General features: G+C 35.3%; 2 protein-coding genes across 5 annotated transcripts; one reads left to right on the top strand and one right to left on the bottom strand.

Annotated features, from left to right (window-relative positions):
- The first annotated feature begins 5,991 nt into the window (after positions 1-5,991).
- On the top strand, positions 5,992-13,283 carry LOC145124144 (disease resistance protein RUN1-like). Of its 3 annotated transcripts, none has more exons than XM_079059373.1 (9): positions 5,992-6,492; positions 7,406-8,510; positions 8,610-8,684; positions 8,831-9,055; positions 9,525-10,268; positions 11,033-11,615; positions 11,979-12,076; positions 12,541-12,649; positions 12,860-13,283. In XM_079059373.1, exons 1-8 carry the CDS (start codon positions 6,032-6,034, stop codon positions 12,616-12,618), a joined length of 3,369 nt encoding a protein of 1,122 aa, XP_078915499.1. In that variant the 5' UTR covers positions 5,992-6,031; the 3' UTR covers positions 12,619-12,649; positions 12,860-13,283. The 3 variants fall into 3 exon arrangements, with proteins under 3 accessions (XP_078915499.1, XP_078915500.1, XP_078915501.1); XM_079059375.1 differs by having other exon boundaries at positions 6,354-6,492; positions 7,222-8,510; XM_079059374.1 differs by lacking the exon at positions 12,541-12,649.
- Positions 13,284-14,538: 1,255 nt separating this feature from the next.
- LOC145124294 (disease resistance protein RUN1-like) lies at positions 14,539-24,641 on the bottom strand. 2 transcript variants are annotated; one of them, XR_013715584.1, is made up of 10 exons: positions 24,117-24,641; positions 21,585-22,689; positions 21,421-21,486; positions 19,063-19,287; positions 18,203-18,952; positions 17,510-18,095; positions 17,321-17,418; positions 16,489-16,620; positions 15,343-15,737; positions 14,539-15,246 (listed from the first exon to the last, which is right to left on the bottom strand). XR_013715584.1 is itself a non-coding variant. In XM_079059581.1 (9 exons), the coding sequence occupies exons 1-9, from the start codon at positions 24,602-24,604 to the stop codon at positions 15,408-15,410; spliced, it is 3,780 nt and encodes a 1,259-aa protein (XP_078915707.1). In that variant the 5' UTR covers positions 24,605-24,641; the 3' UTR covers positions 14,539-15,407. The 2 variants fall into 2 exon arrangements, 1 of the variants encoding a protein (XP_078915707.1); XM_079059581.1 differs by having other exon boundaries at positions 14,539-15,737.
- Between the last annotated feature and the right edge of the window lie 700 nt (positions 24,642-25,341).

Raw genomic sequence — 25,341 nt, 5'->3', positions numbered from 1 at the left:
TGTTTATACTATGATATGTGATATCCATGATATGTGCTATCATGTATACTGTCTTTGTGACGTATGCTGCTATATTGTCCTGTGTATGTGTATTCTTATGAGCTTATACTGAGATATGTGCTATTCTGTATCCTGTCTTTTATGACTTATGCTATCATTTTGTTCTACGTATATACTGGGTTATGACAGAGGATCCTATGTGCTCATATTGAATTATGTGATATTGTGCATGTTGACCTTGTGATTATGATGTATATTATCCTGTGCATTATTGAGATAGGACGAGAGGGTCCAACCCGAGTTGTGAGACCGGAGGGTCTTCACTGAGACACATGACCGGAGGGTCCATGCCGAGCTATAGCCATGAGAGGCTTATTATTTATGTATATGGTATTTTGGGGAACTCACTAAGCTTCATGCTTACCGTGTTATGTGATATGTGTTTCAGGTACTTCTGTAGATCTCGGGAAGGTGAAGGCTTGATTGTACACATCTGTCGGCTTATAGAGATTTGAGGATTTTTGGATACTTTGATGTTATTTAGAAAATAAATTAAAATTGATGTGATGTGGATTTATGAGAAGTATTTTGAGAATTAAAAATGAAAAATTTGTTCGAAAAATTACAGTGTTACAGTTGTTCCTCAAATGGAATAACAAAACACCAAGAACAATTAGGATGAATATGGAGAGGTTATGGAGACACAAAAACGTGCAAGGCTTCTTAGACTTACTAGTGCACATTTTTGGCTTAGGGGTTACATTTATATAGTGTGGAATCCAAGGGTTAAACCCTAAGACACTTCCTTGAGCCTTAATCCAATAATCCATATGATAAGCCCTTTGGACTAACTTAGTCCATTACTAATCAATATGGATCATTAGCCCAAACTATATATATGTATTACTAATTTACTTAATCAGCCCCCGTTAATTTAATTAGTGTCTTTTGATCACTAAATTAATACCAACTCAATTCTTGATTAATACTAATTAAATAATATGATTTCACAATTAATATGTTATACTTATAATATATTAATAAATCACAAATAACCTCTTTCTCAAACATCCTTCCTAACAAATTGCTTTGATGAATGCAACCCAAATGGACCATGCTACTATCGGGTCAAGTACATACCAATTATAGTTATGGGCTTAGACACCTTTTCCAACAGTTTTTCTATCATAAACATAATAGAAAATAACAGTGTGGGTAATTTGGGGTATACTTTCTTGCTCCGGCTTATCAGATCGCATCCTTCCTTTTTTACTTTATAAAACAATTTTTGAAAAAATCAGTTTAAAAACTTTTGTAGTTCCCTAGTTTGACTATAGATTCACATGAATGTTCATCCAATTAACTCAAATCAAGGCTCTGTTACCAACTTGTAACACTCAATAAAATCTCAAAAAAAAATTAAAATTTTCAAAGATAAACCAATCATCATCATTGTTTACAAAATAGTCATTGTTTTCAAAGTATTATTTCAAATTAAAGCTTTTCCCCAAGATCCAGTAACAAAATAGGAAGCTGTGTACGATCATGCATTCGCCTTCCCACGATCCTCGGAAGTACCTGAAACCACAAACTAAACTGTAAGCCAAAACTCAATGAGTTCCCCCAAGGTACCACCACACAAATGTATAATCAAACAGATAACGGGTCCACAACCTACTAGTTGGATTACCCATTGGCTCACAACCTTATGATTGGAATGCCCAATACATAACAAGTCTACAACCTCTTGGTTGGATTACCCCCGACTCACAACGTTTTGGTTGGAATGCCCCGGGCCACAACCTTATGATTGGAATGCCCCGGTGTGTTGAATTACAACACAAAGCAGTACAGTCTCAACCCCACCATACCATGTCAACATGCACATAACAATTAACATATAACCAACAAAAGATAATCATCTAACTAGTTAATAGACTAGAAATAAGATCTACCGATTACTACTATATAGCAACATCCTAGATACCAGGATACATAACCAAAAGGGGCTGACATTGGTGCCTTCGATGCACAAGAAAAGTGAGGAAACTCACCTCACAATCTGAAGAATAGTTGAACAAGATATTGCTCCAAATACTGGCTCTACAGGTCACCTATTCAACAGATAGAGACCAAGGCTTAACTATAGCTCAAAATACCTAAAATACCCTTAAGTCAAACTTGGTCAACCCATGTCAAAGTCAACGGGTCAAGGACTCCACTTGGTCCACTCAGCTGAGTACCCGCGTACTCAACTTGATCCTACGTTAGGCATAATCCTGGCTTGACCGAGGTCGGGAGTTTGACTGCATACGCGCAGTGTACGTTAGGGTACACACAACGTACTGCCAGAATCTTCTTGTCTTAATAACAACTTAATGCAATAAGCTCTTACGTCCAAACTTCATATCCAAGGCTAAAATACCACTAAGAGTCATAAAATTTCCAAATTTATGACTTTTCATGTCCATTAAGTGCTTAATACACAAAATCCCAACATCTTAATGCCTTAAGACCTTCTAGAGCATGCATAGAGAAAAACTAAGCATTAAGACCATATTTTTATGACTCAAGACCCCTCTTAAGGTATGAAAGGACGACTTATTTGGTTAAGAGCATGGCATGCTTAAGAATCACCATATTTGGGACCAAAAGTGCCCTAAATAAAGAAATTGATAGATCTACATGATAGGGTGATCAAGTTATGAACTTTTTACCTTCTGGAGGTCGCTAGGAAGGAGATAATATCATATCCAAGTTGCTTCCAAGCTTCAAGCTCTTCTCACCGCCTTCTTCTTCTTCAAGAATGCCACAAAACACAAGGATAAGCTCAAGATGCACTCTTCTCACTTAGGGTTAGCTTGGGGGTCGTTTCTCTCAGATGGAGGCTAGCGAGGGAATGAGAAATGAGAGATAATGGTGCTTAAGTATGGACAAAACCCTAAAAAATAGGGTTTGAAGTTTTACCGTGTACGCCTTGCGTACACGGTGTACGACCAACGTACTAGGGTCCGCCCAGCATACACAACATATGCTCGGCGTACTAACTTCCATGCCAAAATTACCGAAATGCCATTATGGGCCATTCTTGCAATCTTTTTGAACCCAATGTTCAAAATGCAATGTTCTTTCGTACTTAAGGTTAAAATTAAAAATACCTCAATATCGGGATGTTACAGTAACCCTAATTACGGGTTTTCACATTAATAAACAAATAACAAGACTCTTTGCATACTTGATAACGGAAAAGTCATTATTTTTTAAATATAAAATAGCATATTATCGTGTAAAATCAATCAATCGAGAACTTCAATAAAAATATGACTTTTCTATAAAATAAAAATGGGAAATCTGCGAAAAAGTCCCAATATTTTAGACCAGTTTACGATTTAGTCCCAAATTAAATTTTGTTTACAAAAAAGGACAGATTGCCGGCTAAAACTTTGGATTAACCCTTCGTGGCCGGTTTCACAGATTTAACCGGTATCTCGTCTTTTTTCGTTAATTAATCCAAATTTTGGGGCTTTTTCATTAATTAATAAAAAATTTAGGGCTTTTTCATTATTTATTACCAATAAACCAAAATATTTGGACTTTTCTGAAGATTACCTTTAAACTAATATATATTATATGATCTAATTTAATATGTACTATTCCATATCTTCTTTCTTATGCTCTTCTAGGCTCACCGTGTGTTTTTATCGGTGTCGTCAAACCCAACAAAAAAAGTCTCACTCATAAGCCTCGTTAACTCCATCAATTTTCCAAAATTATCCATTCACAACTCTATGATCATCTTTCAATCTCCAAATAAAGAACGGAGAAAATCCTTGTTGATTACGTGGATGTCCCTATTACCTAACCATGACTTAAACCGTGGTTCCAACACTTAGATGTTCCTATTACCTAACCATGACTTGAACCCATACACTAATGGCGTTGTCCATAGTGTTGTTAAAAATAAAAGTCGAATCTCACATGTTCAACCACTGATACATTGACTCAAGTCTTACTTGACCCTTGTCTCCTTACAAAACTATAGAAGCCCCAACATAAGATGAATCCCACATGGTTCATCATTTATTGGTTTTTTTTGTCAAAAAGTAAAGCATTTTGGAAGCCCCAAATAGACTAAAACGTAATAATGACAATTATTGTAATATCACACCAATTGTCATTATGACTTAAACGTAACATCACAACAATTGTCATTATTACATTTTAGTCTATTTGGGGCTTCCAGAATGCATTACTTTTTGGCAAGACAAAAACCAATAAATGATGAAGTTTTTGATAAAGATCGGAACACAATCTTATTGATGGATCCAAGAGCTCCTTCTCGTCCCAAGCCTTTTTCTCCTCAATCTTCTTCCAAAAAATACACTACAATATGCAATATTAGCCCCTATTTCTCTCCTACAAGCATATAGCTCAATTAGGGTTTCTCTCAGAGTGTTAAGATGATAAGGGAGGCGGAAATGAAGGCTTAAGGTCCTTTAAATAGGACACAAACCCTGAAAATTAGGGTTTTCACACTCAGCTCCTACTCGTCGAGTTGGGGTCCTCCAACTCGTCGAGTAGACTCTAGAAATTACGTGACCATTAACACTCTCTACTCGGCGAGTTAGGGCCTCCAACTCGTCAAGTTGATAAGACAACAAGAATATAAATTAATTAAATATTATACCTGAGAGTCGGGATGTTACACCTATTGTAAGGAAACAAGGGTCAAGTAACACTTGAGCCAAGGTATCAGTGGTTAAACCATGTGGGATTCATATTGTGTTGTTAACAAAACTATGGACAATGCCATTAGTGTATGGGTTCGAAATAAGGTTCGAGTCATGGTTAGGTAATAGGAACATCCGAGTGTTGGAACCGTAGCTCGTAGGTATACCAAATTAATATTTTAATAGTTTATGATGGATAGCATGTTGACATTTTTTTACAATTAGAGTTAACATTCTTCATGGTTTTCAGTACATAATATCAAGTTGATTTTTTTTACCTATGTTGAGTTTTTTAAGCTTAATGGTTCATTCTTCATGGTTTTCAAGCCCTATTGTAAGGAAACAAGGGTCATGTAAGACTTGAGCCAAGGTATCAGTGGTTAAACCATGTGGGATTCATATTTTGTTGTGAACAACACTATGGACAATGTGAATAGTGTATGGGTTCGAAATAGGATTCAAGTCATGGTTAGGTAATAGGAACATCCAAGTGTTGGAACCACGGTTTAAGTCATGGTTAGGTAATAGGGACATCCACGTAATCAACAAGGATTTTCTCCGTTCTTTATTTGGAGATTAAAAGATGATCATAGAGTTGTGAATGGATAATTTTGGAAAATCGATGGAGTTAACGAGGCTTGTGAGTGAGATTTTTGTTGTTGGGTTTGACGACACCGATAAAAACACACGGTCAGCCTAGAAGAGCATAAGAAAGAAGACATGGAATAGTACATATTAAATTAGATCATATAATATATATTAGTTTAAAGGTAATCTTCAGAAAAATCCAAATATTTTGGTTTATTGGTAATAAATAATGAAAAAGCCCTAACATTTTGATTAATTAATGAATCCCCAAAATTTGGATTAATTAACGAAAAAAGACGAGATACCGGCTAAATCTGTGAAACCGGCCACGAATGGTTAATCCGAAGTTTTAGCCGGTAATCTGTCCTTTTTTGTAAACAAAATTTAATTTGGGACTAAATCATAAACTGGCCTAAAATATTCAGACTTTTTCGCAGATTTCCCAATAAAAATAATAATAATAAAACTTTACTAACAAAATCCCATAAATATATTTCAGAATCATAGTTGAACAAAATCAAACAAAACCACGAGACCAAAAGTCCAAAACCACATAATAAAATATTAACAATCATTTCGCGTGCAAATTTTTTATTTTTGTTGGTCGGTAATTACGGAAAGGTAGATCACTCATTAAAATTTGTTGAGAATGACACCACCCATGTGACAAAATCCCTTTAATTTCAATCGCTTCCCGTTCGTCCTCTACAATCATGAGTTCTCCAGTGGCTCATTTTGGCACGTATGACGTCTTTCTAAGCTTTAGAGGCGAAGATACTCGAAATGCTTTTACAGATCATCTCTATGAGGCATTAGTGCAAGCAGGACTTCGCACTTTTAGGGATAATGATGAAATAGATAGAGGTGAAGAACTGAAGCCTGAGATCGATAGAGCAATCAAAGAATCGAGGGCTTCAGTAGTTGTCTTATCAGAGAACTATGCAACTTCCACATGGTGCCTTGAAGAGCTTTGGTTGATTCTTGAACAAAGGAAGAAGTGCAATCACTATGTTCTACCGGTGTTTTATCACGTTGATCCTTCAGATGTAAGGAAACAGAGTGAGCCTTTCAAGATAAAAGTCAATACCTCGCCAAAGTGGACTGATGATAACGTGAATCGGTGGAAGGCGGCCCTAGCGAAGGTTGCCGATTTGACTGGTCTGGTTCTTTCAGGGTATGTTTCTTCGTTATTTTCCAAATACATTTCAACTGGTTCCACTCGAATACAATTTTATTGAGGAACTTGCCATGCGCCGTAGTGGTTTAAGGGGGTTGTTTGTTTGCCAGTTGAACAACGATCTAAACCTATGAATTGCTAAGTGTCTTTGTTGTTTGTTAGTGAAGCTTGGAGAAATGACTCTAGTGAGATTTTACAATCTTTTAAGAAACAAACCATAAATGTTATATGTTGAACTTGTTGGATTGTTGTCTTTAGTAAACAAGTGTTTGATTATCTTAGTGTTTTGCTGTTGCCAAATTACTCTGTTACATAACGTTCCCATGCTTAGCATTTGGACAAATGTGGATATTGAAGCATGAAATCTGGCATGGTTGTGTGGCTTCTGATCGGAACCCACATAATCCTTCGTGTCATGTAAAAAGACACAGTCATGCCACTACTAACTATCTAAACGTTGACCTTTTTCTACAGTTTATTTGACCTGTGGTTGACAGTTGATTTTCGGAGGAAAATAATTATGTAAAAATTTTTATAACTCCCAAGAGTGTATAAATTGGAAAAATGAAGTCAATTTTTCTCTTATAAGCGTAGGTTTCTTTCAGGATTGTTTTGTTCTCTGCTCTCTTTCCCTCCAAAAATATAGACTGAAAGAAATTATTCTTCCTTTCCATTTCTCCTTTAAATCATAAAAAGTAAAACAAAGATGTTCATGGGGGATTTCAGGAATGCTGTGTATAATTCTAATCAGGAGGAATCTTGGGACTAATCTAGCTCGGTGAACCACGGGTTTTTGTAGTGGAGCTTTGATTCCTTAAGCATCTCATCCTTCATTTGTTGTCTCATTTGTGTTTTTTTCAGTTGTTTTAACTTACCATCAGACATTTCTTATGTTCTTTTTTTGTTACAGGCCTGAAACACAACTTTTGAAGGATATTGTTGATATTATTTATAATAAACTTGATTGCAAACAAGTTTATCTTCCATCGAATTTAATAGGGATGGAAACTCGGGATAAGGAGATAAATTTCTGGCTAAAGCAATCTGATGCCGAATTTCTGGCAATCTGTGGGATGGGAGGAAGCGGGAAAACAACGTTGGCCCGATACATTGTGTACTCAAATTCCCAAAACTTTGAAAGCGTTAGTATTGTCGAAGACATCGGAAGTAGATGTAAAGAACCACATGATTTGCTTCAGTTGCAAGAAAAACTTTTTAGAGATATTTCAGGAGGCAAGAGGAGGAAAATACCCAGTGTTAGTCAAGGTACATTCAAGATTGAAGAGGTCTTACAAGTGAAGAAGGCACTTATTGTTCTTGATGACATTGTTGAACCGAGCCAGTTGGTAGGTTTATTTGGATCCGCTTACATTAACAAGCAAAGCAAGATAATTATAACAACTAGGGAAAATAATATTGGTAAATGGTTTGAGTCCAGACCTTGGAGGTGTCAAGAGTACCAAATGAAGTTACTAGATGATAATGAATCATTAGAGCTTCTAAGTCGACATGCCTTTGGATCCAAACGTCTGATGGAAGGTTATGAAGAGCTTGCAAAACAGGTATTGCAGTATTGTGAAGGAAATCCATTGGCTCTTGATGTTTTGGGTACCTTGCTAGCAGAGGATAATAGCATCCTATTTTGGAAAAGTACATTGAGCTTATTGGGAAGAGATATTGATTCTGGAATTAAACGTGTACTGATTAGGAGCTACAACTCTTTGCCACATGACTCTAACAAACAGTTGTTTTTGCATATTGCTTGTTTCTTTGTTGGCAAAGACAAGGATTATGTGGTGAAGATATTAGAGCCTGATTACTCTGCAGTATCTGGGATTAAAACTCTAACCAACAGATGCCTTTTATCCGTTTCACTAAACAACAAGCTAATGATGCATCCTTTGCTTCAAGAGATGGGGAGAACAATAGTACACCAAGAATCACCAAAGGACCCTGCAAAACGCAGTAGAGTCTGGCGTAATAAGGATTCTTATGATGTTTTGCGAAAAGGAAAGGTGAGATGCCTTTAATGTTTATGTTGAAGCTTATTTTCTTTTTCACACCCTTCAGTTTTGTCTGAGATTTAATCATCCATTCTCTTCTTTTTTAATTAGGGTTCTGAAACACTGGAAGGTCTAGCACTTGACATGAAAATGTTGACCGAAGAAAAGATGAACCATTCACTCACGGTAATATATAAAACAAGTAAAACTAAGGCCTGATCTTGATATATATTCAAAAGAAATTATGATGATTTTTTTAGCTAAACATTATTTCTACATTATTAATTCTAGATATGAGGTATGCTTACTATCTCTTTATGGTAAATTTGTAGTCATTAGACCTCAAGACGGATTCTCTAAAAAAGATGGACCACCTAAAAGTGCTCCAGCTTAATTTTGTGCATCTCACTGGATCCTACGAAAATGTTTCTGAAGATTTAAGATGGCTCTGCTGGATTGGGTTTCATAAAAGAATCATACCTCCCAACTTACTCATGGCAAGCTTGGTAGCCATAGATATGAGCTCTAGCAACTTGGAAGCATTCAATCCACCCATTGTAGGGAATTGTACATCCTCTATTTACCTCTTGTCCTTTTATAGGCCCCGTTTGTTATACATGCCATGACATGACATGTTATGACGTGACATGATATGACATGAGATGACATCTTATGACATGACATGATATGACATGACATGAGAACAGAACACAACACATGTCTTATTGTGTTTATCATGCATTGAACTTTTGATGGTATTAAGGTCAATAGGACGAAAATTGCAATCTTTTGTCCCACGAAAAAGGTGGAGTAAGGTGGGACAGGGAATCGTTCCCAGTCTCTCGTTTGTGCAAAAGACGTGAATGCCCCTTCTCATCCTCATCATCAAGAATACCCTAAAACATTTGTCTAGTCCCGTTCAGTTGAGTCCACTTGTGTATAACAAATGCAACCTTGACTTCCAGATTGTTTATGCCCTTTATGGCAATATACCGTGCTAAATAAATCCTTTCACTTTTGCAACAGGTTCTTCCATTACTACAGATTCTAAATCTTAAAGACTCTAACAATCTATTGTTAATTGACAATATTTTCAGACTCCCTAAGCTGGAGACTTTGATTCTTGGGAATTGTAAAAGTTTAGTTCATGTTTGTGAAACCATTGGAGGCCTTACAAGTCTTGTTTTACTGGATATCACTGGGTGTAAACGCTTGCGCAAGAAAGTAAATCTGTTAGCAGGGACAAATGCGACTACTTCTGGTGGTGGAATTACAGAACAACCTTCCTTTTTTTTGCCACGTTCAGTGCAACGGCTATTCCTTAAGGACTGCAACCTAAAAAATAACTTTTCTTTTCCTCTGAGCTTCAGTTTCCAACCTCTCTTGCAGTACTTGAATCTCTGCAATAACCTATTTGAATTCCTTCCTGATTACAGTCATCTTAAAAATCTCCGGGTGCTTGACTTGAGTTTATGTTCCAGACTTAAAAGCCTCCTATGTCTCCCGAGTACACTTGCAGAATTGTATACATATTATTGCAAGTCACTGGAGAGAATAACTTTCCAATCACCTCGATTCACATTGCAAGAATTTGGCTACCAAGGTTGTATAAATTTGAATGAAATTGAAGGCTTTATCAAACTGATACCGATAGCCACATTGAAAGGAACAGACTTGGGGCATATGAAGTGGCTAAAAGAATATCAAGATCATGAAGTTCGCTTGGTTGGTGATGATGAGCTGACCATAGGCAGAAGTTGGCAAGTCCAGGTTCGTGTTCCTCTCTTTAACCCCGTCTGTTACATAAGACCAGACAAGAGGCCTTGTTTAGTATGTGGCATGCATTGGAGGACTGGGCTGGACCGATGTCAATGAGAAAAATTGCAATACTTTGTCCCATTCATAAAGATGGACAGGGACACACTCTCGATCTCACTTCTGTGCAAAAGATGCAAATGCCCTCCTCATCATCGTCGCCCAAAATAGCATTAGAAATCTTGTCAAAGCTTTCTGGTGTTATTTGTTAATGGGGTGAGGACATCCATTCCTTCTGCAAAGATGAGAGATTGAAAACAAGTCCCTGCCCCCACCTTTTTCATGTTGGATAAACAGTTGCAACTTTTGTCCATTTGACATCAGTATTTGCAGTCCGAGTATAATGCACGCCAAAGACGGTGCTTCTGTAAGTTTGGTCCCGTGTATTCTTTAATTGGCTGCAACACCGATAGCTTGGAGAGTTGGGTAGTAGGATTGTGGGCAATTTTCTGTGGTATTAAATTCTCAAAGACTTCTACTTCTAGTGAGAAAAGAACCACAAAAGTAGCAACTAATTATCTCTACTAGAAAATAGGAATTAATGGCCAACATGGCCTTGATTCCGTCAATAAAAACAAACTTCCCCATGATTCTCATATTTCGGTTTCCTCCAACAGCCTAAGGACATGCTTGAGCACACACAAGCACAATGAAATACCACCTGCAAGCTGATCATATATGAACGACTAATGATTAAACTCTATTGCTTGTCAGCACAGATGTTGTATGAATTTAATATAAGGAGCACATCTCTGCCACACATAGAGTCTCCAAACATGAGACCTGAGTATATATCAAAATCGTCATCTTTGTCCTTTGAAGTTCCTTTTACACCTAAGAACAGGACGCTCAAAGGATTAGATGTAACATTCAGATATAAAATATCAGGAAATGACTGTGCATGGTTTGCTAAAATCAGCACGACCAATGATGTTGATTTCATATACAACCCGAAAGTATTTGGCGATCCTGGATTTGGTGAAGTTGGTGTATGGTTAAGCTATTGGCCAATTGGAAACACATTAAATGCTGGAGATAAAGTTAATGTGTCTATTGATGTCATTAGCGGATTGGAGGTATACGAATGTGGTGCAAGCTTTGTATATATTAATGATGGCTTAAGGTATGAAACTTCTGAAAATGATATGGAGGGGGTTGAAAATCTTGGAAATCTGTCGGACTTTCGGCTGAGCTCAGGATCATACTATCTTTGTCGACGTGATTTCTTTGAGTTAATGGAGGTCGGCAGACTCCCACGTGGTTGGTTTAGAAATATAATTGGTGATACGGTTGACCATACAGGTAAATCATTCAAGTTAAGCTAATTTTGGGTGTGTGTTTGTTTGTTTTTCTTAGTACATACATAGTTATTGTCTTTTCAATGAAGTGTCTCATTTAAGTCATTTGGTAAAAAGTAGTTTGACCTTCGGTCATTTTATCTAATACAATAATATTCAACTTGCCCTGGAGCCTAGTGGTTGGGGTGAGGAATTCCACACACGAGATCCAAGAAACCGTGGCACACTAAAAATATTGATAGTGTTCTGCGGTTGACCTCCCACGTGGACCCGGACCAGGTTGATGTGGGCCGTTCAGATGATACGGTTTACTATAATATTTAACCATATACAGTAAAGAACGTTCCTAAGGTCACAATTGTTACAGAGGTACGAGGATGGAGCAATACTGGTCGACCTAAGAAGTTGAACCCGTCATTTACGGAGTTCAAAAATGTTAGTTGCATCATCCATGGTCCTGAAACGGTAAGTATGCTATGTTAAATATCTTTTTGCTATGATTTTATTACATGAACTTGATATGTTGTTTTGTTTTTACTTGATGGGCTTAATGAGACAGAACTTAATCCAACAAGCTATATGTGGGCGTTTCTTACTGATTTGGTGTAATTAACCGCAGACTCTTTTTGCATTAAGTCCTTTCTTTCAATAATCTTGACCTCTTTTATGTTTTCCTTCTATTTCCCCAAGTATGTCGTCATATTCTTTGTCATCATTTATCTGGACAATAATTTACTACTTTATCTGGACAAGACTTGATGGGACACGAAAGAAACTAGGCCTTAGATGGTTTTATGAAGGCTCTATATGCATTATTTGCTAAATTGTTATTCTTTGGTTTAGTCTTTGTAAACTGACGCCAAGTTGGTCGAAAATAATGTCATAATCAACTTTTTTTAACCTCAATTTCGTATTTATTAAACAACCAGGAGCAAGTTTACAAGATTCCAAAGAACCCTAAATCACTATTTGTCAATAAAGCGATGGAGTTCACATCAAGCATGTAATAACCTTCTTTATTGATCAACAAATTACGAGGTAATGAATGAACGATGATGTGAAATATGTTTATGTTATGGTGGTGACTCGGCTGAAATTAAATAGATTACAATGTTAAATTCAATTTTGATATGGATCTGTGCTTTTGCAATGACACATAGTAATGTATGACGATTTGATAAAACTTGTAGAATCGTTTAAAATCATTAATCATTGATTTTTATGGTAATTGTGTAAACATTGAAACAGATACCATCACTTACAAAAAGGATAGTTAGTTGTACATGGGAGCTGAGATGAGGATATGTTATCACGATCAAGTTTGCATCTGGGAGAGCATTAAGAAGGGGTAAGTAAAAAACGAGTGTTGCTACCTTGGAATGCTTATGTTAAGTTGTGGAGACTAGTCAACCCTTTGACCTTATAGTTGTAGGCAGACCAAGTTTAGGGCAAATTTATCAGAGTCTATGTCTTGACCTTATTGACAAATTTTCGGTATTATGCCATCTTTATATAGATCCCTTGAGTTCATGTAATCTACGACAAGTAAGAAAAATTGTAATTCGGTAGTGTCAATAAAATCTCTCTATTTTGTTCTCTTGTGGACGAAGTCGATCACTCTAATCGTGTAAACTACGTTAAATACTATGTTTTTGTTTCTTCGTATGCATTATTATTACTCTAAGTGTGAAATCATTTTATCATTTATTGAAGTGCTTAAACCCAAACAACTTGTATATGGTATTAGAGCCAAGATCCATGACAGAAGATGAGAATGTTAAGATCAAAAAATTGAAGGTCACGATTTTAGGTTTAGAGAATGCAGATCGAAGAATACATTTACTAGAAGAAGTTACACGTACTCTTGGCTGAAAAAAATGGCCTGAAAAAAAATATAGCTTATAATATTGTCAATAAGCAAACTATGAATGGCCTTAAAAAGGCACTGTCCACTATGTTTGAAAAAAACCGCAACATCAAATAAGATTATATTGATCCAACACTTGGTTAACACAAAGATGAAGGAAGGAGACTCGGTGTCATGTCACGTTAATGAATTTCATTCAATCATATCAAAGGTTGGTTTTGGTTGATAATAAATTTGAAGATGAAGTCCATCCCCTGTTATTATTATCATCTCCACTTGAAAGTTGATCGTGTGCCGTGGCAATAGTTAGTAGTTCGTCTAAAACCTCTAAGTTGATATTTGAAGGCATTCACGACTAGATCCTTGGAGAGGATATTTGCTAAAATAAACATTAAAGAAACACTTAATAGTCTTTTGAGCACAACAAATTGTGGAAGAAAAACCAATAGAGGAGGCACAAGTAGAAGAATATCAAAATCGAGAAAGAAGATTAGTCATATAGTAGAAATGATATTACTTGTTGGAATTTCAGGGAAAGTGGTCAATTCATAAGTTAGTGCTCAAAACTCTCATTAGACAAATGCAAGAGGAAGATAAATGTGGTAGCATAATATGATAATGCAATTATTTTCTATGTTAAAAACGCAATAGAATCATGAATAATGGATTCAAGTGCATCGTTACATGCTAGTCATTCTAGAAGTGTAATGTGAACTTCAAACACTACAGTGGAAATGTTAGCCTGACAGACAATAAATACTATATAGCATAGGTGTTGGGGATGTTGTCTCAAGAAAACTTTGGTAACGAATTAGACCTTGAAGAAAATTAGGTACATTCATGATCCATATTATTTTTGGTGATCATCAGTGAAAGGTGACAAAGGGAAACAAGATACATTTTACATGGTGGAGGTTTATGAAGATGAAGCAAATATTGTAATACACGACACATGGGCACCTACTCTATTGCACGAAGAACTTGGTCATGAGTCAGAAATGAATAAAAATGCTATCCTCTAAAGGGAAGATACCAGATTTGAAGAGTACTTCATCTCAGATTAAGACATTTTAAAACCTATCAGTACTCCTGAGATAATGAAAGTTCTCAAACAATATTCCAAATCACATTTTTTTGAGCCTGAATCTCCACCATGCATGATCCAGCTGGACAAGGTTGAAAAATAAAAATGACAACATTCACCAAAGCGCTAAAATATAGAGGGCTTAGTTAAGATTACAAGTAGTAAATCATGCTTATAAGCACCTCAATTGCTGTAGAAAATACAACATTCACCAGATCATAAAATATTTTAAACCTAAACCTAGATTCACTGTGCTTGTCTTTAACCCATCTTCATCTTCATCCCCTTCGGACTCCTCTCCGTCGAAACCCTTTTCTTGATTTTAATTTTGTCCCCGAACTTGAATTCGTGTCCTTGATCTTTATTTTTACTTCATCTATAATTTTGATTTCATCCCTGAATTTGATTTTGACTTATCCACCTCTAATTATAAAAACCCAATTTCCTATCTCCTTACCTGATAACACCCAGGTATTTATTTTGCAACATTTTTCCTGATTCCAAGTGTATGATTTGCCAAATAAATACAGTAAATAACAGTACAGCTTTGATAACACACTTATTTCCATCTCAGTAGACATATTTGATATTAATTTCCCTTGCATCAACAGTAAAACCGATGAAATTTTTTTTTTTTATTAAAATTCGACTTTGAAATTGTGAACTCCTTGCTTTATGCGTTTCCTGTCGAATTGAGAACATGTATCAACATAAACATCCGATATGTAGCTTATAATATAGAATTATGTTTATGCTTTTTAATTTTCATTGGTCAGATACCTGTAACATATAATATTAAATTATGTCTATATTTCTTAATTTTCTTTTTTCTGATAAGCGTTATGTTATGACAGTCTGTCCTGATCAGTAACCGTTGATCTTGAGCCAAATATATAGCTGGTGGAACTTGTGGAACTTCGTCGTTTTTTTGCTGATGTGAATGCAGTTTCAACATCTGTGTTATGTTTTTTTGCAGGTCCAACACTTACGATTTTTGCAGTCTCGATCTTACTCACACAATTAACAGCATTCACAGGATCAAGATCCCCAATAACAGTTAGTCTCCCATCTTCTGTATCGACATGAATTGAGTGAATGCCCTGAAGCTCAGATAACGCCTCTATCACCTCCTGTTTTTGGGTTTGACTGCGTAAGTTGACTCCCAACACAATTTCCTGAAATGTACACCATAAATTTTCAAAGATATATATAGGACTGAATGTTAGCACTCAAAAAGAACTGTGGATGATAAGACCCACTGCATTGAGTAGTGGAGTGTGATATTCATGTTGCCAGTTGCTTGCTATTTTTCGTATGTTCTTCATAGACGAAGGGAAGGACATGTTGCCGGTTTTTGCTTACTTTTAGTTTTGTTGGTCAACAGTGTATTTTGGGTTTGGAAATGCATTTGTGTTCTTTGGTTGTTTTAGAATTACAACTCAAAAAGCTTTCTTGCTCTATTAATTTCTTGATTTGTAGCTGATGTTTCTTTTGTAAAGCCTATAAAGTAGGCTTAGTTTATCAATGAAGATATGGTTTTCCGCACCAGATTAAATGCTTTCTTGCTTTATTAGTTTCTAATAGTTCCATGTTTTTTTGGGAAATTATTTCAGAATGAGCTTGAATAAAAGAGTTGAAGCATTATTATGATGTGTTTGTGACATGAGGAAAAAGCAATACTTATATGTGAGGTAAGATTAAACTCATCACTTCTATCTACCAAGCATAATGCTGAATTTCCTTAATTTGCTACAGCAAGGAGAGAATCAACTAGTGCTCTAGATGTAAGTGGTCTTGATGCCAGGTCCACAAGTTCATGATCAACAGATATGTCCTCAAGCTGTTGGTTGTAAATTTGTGCATTGATTTCTAACACAAGGAAAAGTTAAACTCTTTCCTTTTATCTGCTAAACACAATATTCATACCTTTATTGTTGTGTCACTAGAATTGAACGATCTTGTAGATTTCATCGTCTTCCCAAGCATGCTTGATGGAAACTCCAAAGTTCTATCTACAAAAGATGATTTTGACATCTCTGGGATCTTGTAAATTTCCTCCTATGTGTTTTCCAAAAATACAATAGTCAGATTAGCAAAACCCAATTAAGTACACTACTAATAACCAGATTAGCATCAACCACCAAATGGTTAAACTATATTAAAATGGTTCGGTTAATCTGTTTGCTTATGTGAACTCATGTAACATTTGAAAACGAAAATAAAAAAGACACATTTCTGTCAAACCTAACACATGATAATGCAATTGGACTGGGTGAGAAGTGTATCAATACCAAGAGAGAGGGATATAGGCTAATGAATCATGAAAGCCATGGTGGCTAATAGTTTCATAGTATTATCAAGGTGTGTTCAAAGTGTATTCAAGGTGTGTTCTTTACCCAAAGATAATGGCCTATTTATAGGCTGATTACATAGAGATTACATAGCTGGACAAGACAGCTGTCCACTACACTATCTCCCTAGCTTTACACCACCCACTACACTATGTCTAATACTAGTTTCATCATCATAATATGAATACTCATATAAATACATTCTAATAATAAGTATATCAGTTGTTTTTGATTTATACACATATTATAGTAAGAATTGTTATGATATAAATAAATCACAATGACCCTATTCATCTTATACCAACTGCATAGGCAGTGTACAAGACAACTTTGTGGGCCCTTCACATTATTAAGGTAACGACTTTATGCAAAAGAAAAAATAAGGAAATATTACAGAGAAAATTTACCAATTCAGGACCATGGATGATGCATCTAACAGTTTTCAACTCTGTAAATGATTGATTCAACTGCTTAGGTCGGCCTGTTTTTCTCCATCCTTGTACCTCTGAAACAATTTGTCATAAGATAAACTTTCTCTATTTGAAGCATAAATCTAAGTACATATGCATAGAACTAGCTTAACAAAATGGACATACCTATAAAGTGAATAGTATCACCAACTAAATTTCTAAACCAATCAGGAGTGAGTCTGTCCACCTCCATTAACTCAAAGAAATCACGGCGACAAAGATAGTATGATCCTGTGCTGAGTTGAAATCCAGACAAATTTCCTCCAAGAATTTCCACCCATCCCTTGTTATTTTCCAATATTTCCTCAGCTACTTTATCATCAGTGTAAACAAGGCTTACACCACATCCATGTACCTCTAATCCACTCTTTACAACAATAGAGACATTTACTATATCTCCAACATTTAAATTGTTTCCAATTGGCCAATAGCTTAACCATATACCAACTTCATCAGAATCAGGTTTACCAAAAACTTTGGGGTTGTACATGAAATCAACACCATTGGTTGCACTGATTTTACAAAACCATGCACAATCATCACTTAATATTTTATATCTGAAAGTTACATCAAGTCCTTTGATCTTCCTGTTATCAGGATCTGAAGGCACGTTCAAATACAAAGACGAGAATTCTGAAACATACGTGGGCTTCATGTTTGGATCCTTTATGTCTGGCAGAGATGTGCTCATTATATCAAATTCATACAACATCTGTAACACACAAGCACTAGAATTCAGTCTCATATAATCAGTTTGTAGGTGGTATGTCAATGTGCTTATGTGTGTTTATGCTTGTGCTTGAAAGAGATTCAACTAACCTGGATACATGAACTTCTGCCTTTGGTGAGCTCATCATCACCAACCAGGCACACCTCATGATTTTGATATTCTTTCAGCCACTTCATGCGTCCCAAATCATTTTCTTCAAGTTTGGCTACAGGCACCAATTTGATAAAGCCTTCAATTTCCCACAAACTTATACAGCCTTCATAGCCCAATTCTTGCAATGTGAATCTAGGTGATTCAAAAGTTATTCTCTCCAGTAATGTACAGTAATATACATACAATTCAGCAAGTGTATTTGGCAGACATAGAAACCATTTAAGTCTCGTGCAAAAACTCAAGTCAAGGACCCGAAGATTTCTAAGATGGTCGTAACAAGGCAGGAACTCAAATAGACTATTGCATAAATTCAAGTACTCCAAAGATAGTTGCACACTGAAGCTCAGAGGAAAAGAATCAGTACACTCAAGATTGCAGTCCTTGAGGAACAGCTGTCGTATTGAATGTGGGAAGGAAAAGGTAGGCTGTTTTTCAACTCTTCTACTAAAAGTAAAAGCTTCTAACCCAACTAACAGATTTGCATGCTCCATCATGAACAGGCTTTTACACCCTGTCATGTTCAACACTGAAAGATTCTTCAATTCTCCAATCGTTTCACAAATATAAACCAATCTGTGACAGCTCCAAAGAATCAAAGTCTCAAGATGAGGAATCCTGGATAAGTTGCGGATTTCGAATAGATTGTATGAATCCTTAAGATTTAGAATCTTCAATGATTGAAGAACCTGTTGCAAAAGTAACATGATTTATGTAGCACTAGATGTCTGCATGAAGACAATTAAAAACTAAGAGGCTACATGGATAAGCAACAAAAAGAGGATACTGAATTCCTTACCATGGGCAGTTCAAATACTTCCAAGTTACTATAGCTCATATCTATAGCTACCAATTTTCCCATGGATAAGTCAGAGGGTATAGTTTTTAGATGGAAGCCAAACCAGCAGAGCCATCTTAAATCTTCTGAAACATTCTCATAGGACCCGTCTAGATAGACAAAATTTAAGTGTAGCAATTTTAGCTTATCCATATTGTTAAGTGCATCTGTCTTGAGGTCTAATGACTGCAAATTTAGCATGAATAGGGATAGTCAGCTTACATCATATCCAAAAATAAATTCACACAAGATTCCATGTGTTGAGAACCAATCAAGAATCTTCATATCCTAGATGATGGGAAAATGACTTATAAGCCCAACGAAGTTTCTAAACCGTTCAAAAAACCTCAATCATGTTTTTTCTGTTCAAGAAAACCCAACGAACTTAACCTTTTGTCTAAAAAAACCCAACGAAGTTTCCAAACCGTTCAAAAAACCCCGATCATGTTTTGTCTATTCAAAAGGTTAAGTTCGTTGGGTTATTTTTTAATAGACAAAATATGATTGGAGTTTTTTGAACGGTTTGGTAACTTCGTTGATCTTACAAGTCATTTTCCCGATATGGTAGTAAGCCACGTCATCTGTTTCTCTTCTTTGACTTCCATAGAATTGAACAAAAGTGTAACTTAGTTTGGCTTTTTTTAGACAAAATGTTAAGTTCGTTGGGTTTTTTTGAACAGATAAAACATTATTGGGGTTTTTTAAATGGCTAGGAAACTTTGTTGGCCTCTTAAGTCATTTCCCCCTAGATGATTGAGTGTGATGATTTGGGTTATAAGTGGAGCCTTCCCCTCCTCCACCATACACTACATGTACATGTATATATGTATACATAATACATACAAACATATACGTACACACACACACTTATAGGCACACATGCACACAAAAGCAGACACACAACTCATACACACACACACCTGTGTGTATAAAGAGTGAATTAGAAGGTTATTATTACTTGGCAAAGCAAGGCATGTCATGTGTCACTTCTTTAATATTATCATTTAATTTATTACAAATATACTCATTTATAGCAAAAAGACTTTACAAAGCAACCTACTTAACTTAAACAAATTTCTTCATCTTCCTTTTGCACTTCCTTTTTCATATATATATATATATATATATATATATATATATATATATATATATATATATATATATATATGACTCTTTTTTCGGTGAGAACTCATGAGGATACCTTAAAAAAAAATTTAAAAAAACAATACAAACCATAAAATCAAGCATAGTACTATATCGGAGAGAAAAAAATTAGAAAAGTTTTTTTGGATCATTAAAATTGAAGCATTGATCATTTTTATGATCCATGATTCACTTTTTATGATCCATGATTGAATTTTAATGATCCAAAAAAAATTTTCAATTTTTTTTCTCTCCGATATAGTACTATGCTCGATTTTATGATTTTTATTTTTTTTAAATATTTTTTTCAATTTTTTAACGTGTCTTTACGAGTCCTCACCGGAACCGGACCCTATATATATATATATATATATATATATATATATATATATATATATATATATATATATATATATATATATATATAGAGAGAGAGAGAGAGAGAGAGGTAGGTTCGGTTGAGATTAAAAAAAAATAAAGATCTTGAGATTCAACATCAGCCACATGTTTCACATCTGCCGATCTAACCTTCTGGCGTACCGGCACGGCAGGTCTGTTATAATCATAAATGATTATATAGTGCCGCCCGTTCTTTTATCCTCCACCACCATCCCCACCACCATAACCGCCACCGCCACCACCTCAGACACCTGTCATAATCACTTATTTTGCCATCAACCTCTGACACCATAACCGCCACCGCCACCACCTCTGACACCTGACACCGCCCGTTCTTTTATCCACACCAGCCGACCCCACCACTGTCACCTCCGTCACATATAGCACCACTACCTCTGTCAGCATCACTTATTTTGCCATCAACTGTCATAATAATATATGATTACTGAATCTGTGAACAGACATATATGTATAATCATTTATGATTAGGCATACTCCGATGGTGCCGATACGCTGGAGCGTTAGAGCGGCAATTTAGAAATATGTGGCTGGGGTTGAATCTCAAGATCTCTACTTTTTTTTTAATCTCAAGTGAATCGTCCCCTATATATATATATATATATATATATATATATATATACACACACACACACACACACACACACACATGAAACAGTATAAAATCCAAAATAGATAATCTAACAAAATAATAATTGGATCTAAACAAAAAACAAAACAAAAACCCCAAAACTTCAGTTTTTAGTTATTCTATGTTACCTTGACTGGAACCTCTGTCCTTAACATTTCCAAGTCAAGTGCCAGACCTTCCACTGTTTCTGAACCCTAAAAGGGAAAAAAAATGATTGACTTCAGAATCTAAATGAAATATAAATATGTGAGCATAAAAGTAAGTTTAAACATACATAAAAGAAGCATATTACCTCTCCTTTGGTCAATATCTTATAAGAGTCACTATTAAGCCAGACTCTACTACGTTTTGCAGGGAATTTCAATGTTTCTTGACGAACTATGTCTTTTCCCATTTCCTGAAGCAAGCTATGCATCATCAGTTTATTCTTTGGTGAAACAGAAAGAAGGAATCTGTTGGATAGGATTTTGATCCCCGATAATGCATAGTAATCGGGCTCCAATATTTTTTCCACATAATCCTTGTCTTTTCCAATATAGAAACAAGCAATATGCAAAAACAACTGTCTGTTAGACTCATGTGGTAACAACTCGTAGCTCCTAAGGAGTATACATTGAATTCCAGAAACAATCTCTTTTTCCAATGACCTCAATGTACTTTCCCAAAATGGGATGCTATTATCCTCTGCTAGCAAGCGACCCAGCATTGCAAGAGCCAGTGGATTCCCTTCACAATAATGCAATGCCTGTATTGCAAGCTTCTTGAAACCTTCTGTGGGAAATTTGGATATAAAGGCATGATCACATAAAAGAGAAAGTGATTCATCGTCATTCAATAATCTGATTGTGTATTTTTGACACCTCCAAGATCTAGACTCGAACCATTGGTCTGTGATTAGAACCCGGGATGTTATAATAATCTTACTTTGTGAATTAATTTTCCCAGTTCCAAGTAAAGTGACTAACTGCCTATGATCAGTAATGTCATCAAGAACAATAAACACTCTTTTTGTTTGTAAGGCCTCCTCAATCTTACATGTGATTTGAGAAACACTGGGTATTTTTCTGTTCTTGCCCCCTAGAATATCATTCAGAAGTTGTTCCTGTAGCTGAAGCAAATCATCATATCTTTTACATCTGTCACCAATCTCTTCAAGAAAACTCATGTTTTCAAAAGATCTCCAACTTGAATTGTAAATATACTTGGCCAATGTTGTCTTACCACTTCCACCCATGCCACAAATTGCTAAAAAGTTAACATTAGGTTCATTTATAAAGGATTTGATATCCTTGTATCGAGTGGCCATCCCTGTTAGATTGACTGGAAGATGAAATTTTTTACAATCCAGTTTATTGTAAATTGTATCAACAATTTTCTTCAGAAACTCTGTTTCAGGCCTGGAACAACAAGTAAAAAGTGAACATGTTCATTGGATGGCATTTAAATATCATTGATATAACCGAATGAACATTGAATAATAATAAACTTTCCAAATGTATCGGACATACTAGTATAGGTTTAAATTTAATTACCATTAGGTTTTCGAGAAAGATCAAAATTCAATGCTTAACATAATAACATGATCGAAGTGTTTAGAATAGTACAGAAGATTTCTTAAATTTAATTAAAATGAAATAAATATTAATCAGAATATGTATATCAAAGCCCTTTATGTGGAGTCCTGAAGGATAAACCATAAAAAGAAGGGGAAGGAAAATATGGAGAGAAAAGAAAGGGTAGGGAGAGGAAAGAAAATTGTATTTTCACATTCCCGAGTTCGAAAGAAAGGAAAAGAAAATAAATATTTTTTGTGTTCCCGAGTTGAAAGGAAGAGAAAACTGAAACTTTACAATTATACCCCTAATGATAAATATATTACCAAACCACGTGGCCACTTAAATAACAAATAAGTATCAAAACATCAACAAAAGGTTAACGAGTAAGCAACAAAAACATATGGATCGCAGATGTTTATCCAATAAAAAGATTTTGAAAAACATCTAACAAGACTTTATGACGGTATCTTTATACAATATTTTCATTAACTAATTAGTAATTATTTGATTATAGCAACTCTAAAAACTGAATTTAATAGGTGATGTAATACATAATGCTCTTGATGTCATTATAGTTGATTACCTTAACTGAATTAAACCTCAAAATGACCACTACGCTACTCCTTTATTTTATTATGGTATTCATCCATGACCAACTGAAAAAGACTATTTTGCCCTTATTCTATATTTCTATTAATATTGATTTTCCGATGACATGGGAGGTATTGGAAGGTGGTGGTGAGCCGTCGGAAGGGGTTGACAGCAGGGAAAAGGATGGGAGAAGGGGATTGAGCCATTGAGGGGTGGGCCTAATCTTTTTTAATGACAAAAAATAATAATTAAAATTATAAAGAAAATATGATAAGGGTAATGTAGTCATTTAATGTCAGTCAAGACTATTCTTGTGACAATAACAAACATTAAGGACAATACGTGTCCTAATTGAAAACTCAGGACTTGATTCAAGAAAGTAGTTAAGCATAGGGACCATTTTTGTAATTTACTCCACAAGAAAAAAATTAGCCATCAAATTTTGTTAATCACATTACTTTTTCACCTATTTTTCCAAACTTCACAATCAAACAAAGATCTCTTCACGATTCTTATGTGAAATTCATTGACATTTTTAACACCAAAGCTCACCGGGTCATAATTTGAAGTAGAGACCATATTTTAGCTAGAAATTAACACTAATAATCATCAAATTATTGGTTCAAAGTAGCATCTTTAATAATAAATAATTTACCAGAAGAGACAAAGATGCATACCCAGACAGAATCATGCCAGCCAAAACAGCAACCTCTTCAAGAGCTTTCTTCCACAAGTTCACGTTGTACTCTGTCCACCTTGAAGAGTCTTTAACTTCGATAGCAAAGGTTTTACTGTGTTTCCCCACATCAGAAGGATCAACGTGATAAAAAACAGGTAAAACAAAATGATTACACTCCCTCCTTTGCTCCAAGATCAACATAAGTTCGTCAAGACACCAAGTGGAAGTTGCATAGCTCTGTGACAATACAACTATTGAAGCCCTAGATTCTTTAATTGCTTTCTCGATCTCCGGCTTCAGTTCTTCACCTCTGTTGATATCTTCATTATCCCTAAAAGTACTGATTCCCGCTCGTGTTAGTTCCTTATAAAGATGATCTGTAAAGGAATGTCGAGTATCTTCACCTCTAAAGCTTAAAAAAACAACATAGCTATTAGCATTAGAAGCAGGAGAGGCCATAATACTAGAGGAAGAACTAGAAGCCATTGAAACTGGATCTTTGATGATGGAAGATGAGGCTTCATCTCCCTGTTAAAATACAAAAAATAAGCAAGTGGGTTTGTGGGTGCAGTTATAGTCAAAGAAAAAATTTTAATTATGAAAAGTATTACCCACTAGCCATTGACACCAATGAAACACTAACACGTTTTCAAACCTTCTGCAATTCTTATTCTATCAATGAAATTACATATATTTCTTTATTACACAACTAGTAAAAAACCCCGCTTAGCCACGGGTTGTTTTTTGTTTTTTTTTTTTTAATTTTTTGGTATTGTGTTGTAACAAATTTGAACAAAATTATCGAAAATATATTGTGTACAATTCAAAGAAATGTTTATGTGTGTTTATCTGATTTAACAACAAAACACCATATCTAACACTTGGTAAAAACATAATAATTTTAGAAAGGGTATATTGAGAATTTAAATGATTAATTTTCTATTTTTTTTTTTTTTGCGTAGATTTTTAACATTTGAGTCTACCTATAGCTATTAATGATGAAGTTTGTATTCAACAACAACGAATGATATTCAAATCCTTCAAACATAAAATGCAAATAACTGTATGTATCCAATCAACACATACATTTCTTGATAACTTTGAGCGGTCATTATAACCCATCTTTGAATGGCTTGTAATTCAGGAATTAAAATGCTAAGAAATAGTGAAATAGGGAATGCAAAAAAATTGTCTTTTTACATTGTAGCGAAATTGATATACCA

Source organism: Lactuca virosa, chromosome 7 (genome assembly GCF_052849685.1).
Source record: "Lactuca virosa cultivar CGN04683 chromosome 7, Lactuca_virosa_CGN04683_v6, whole genome shotgun sequence".
Classification (NCBI taxonomy): Eukaryota; Viridiplantae; Streptophyta; class Magnoliopsida; order Asterales; family Asteraceae; genus Lactuca; species Lactuca virosa.
This window is presented reverse-complemented; position numbering and strand designations above follow the sequence as displayed.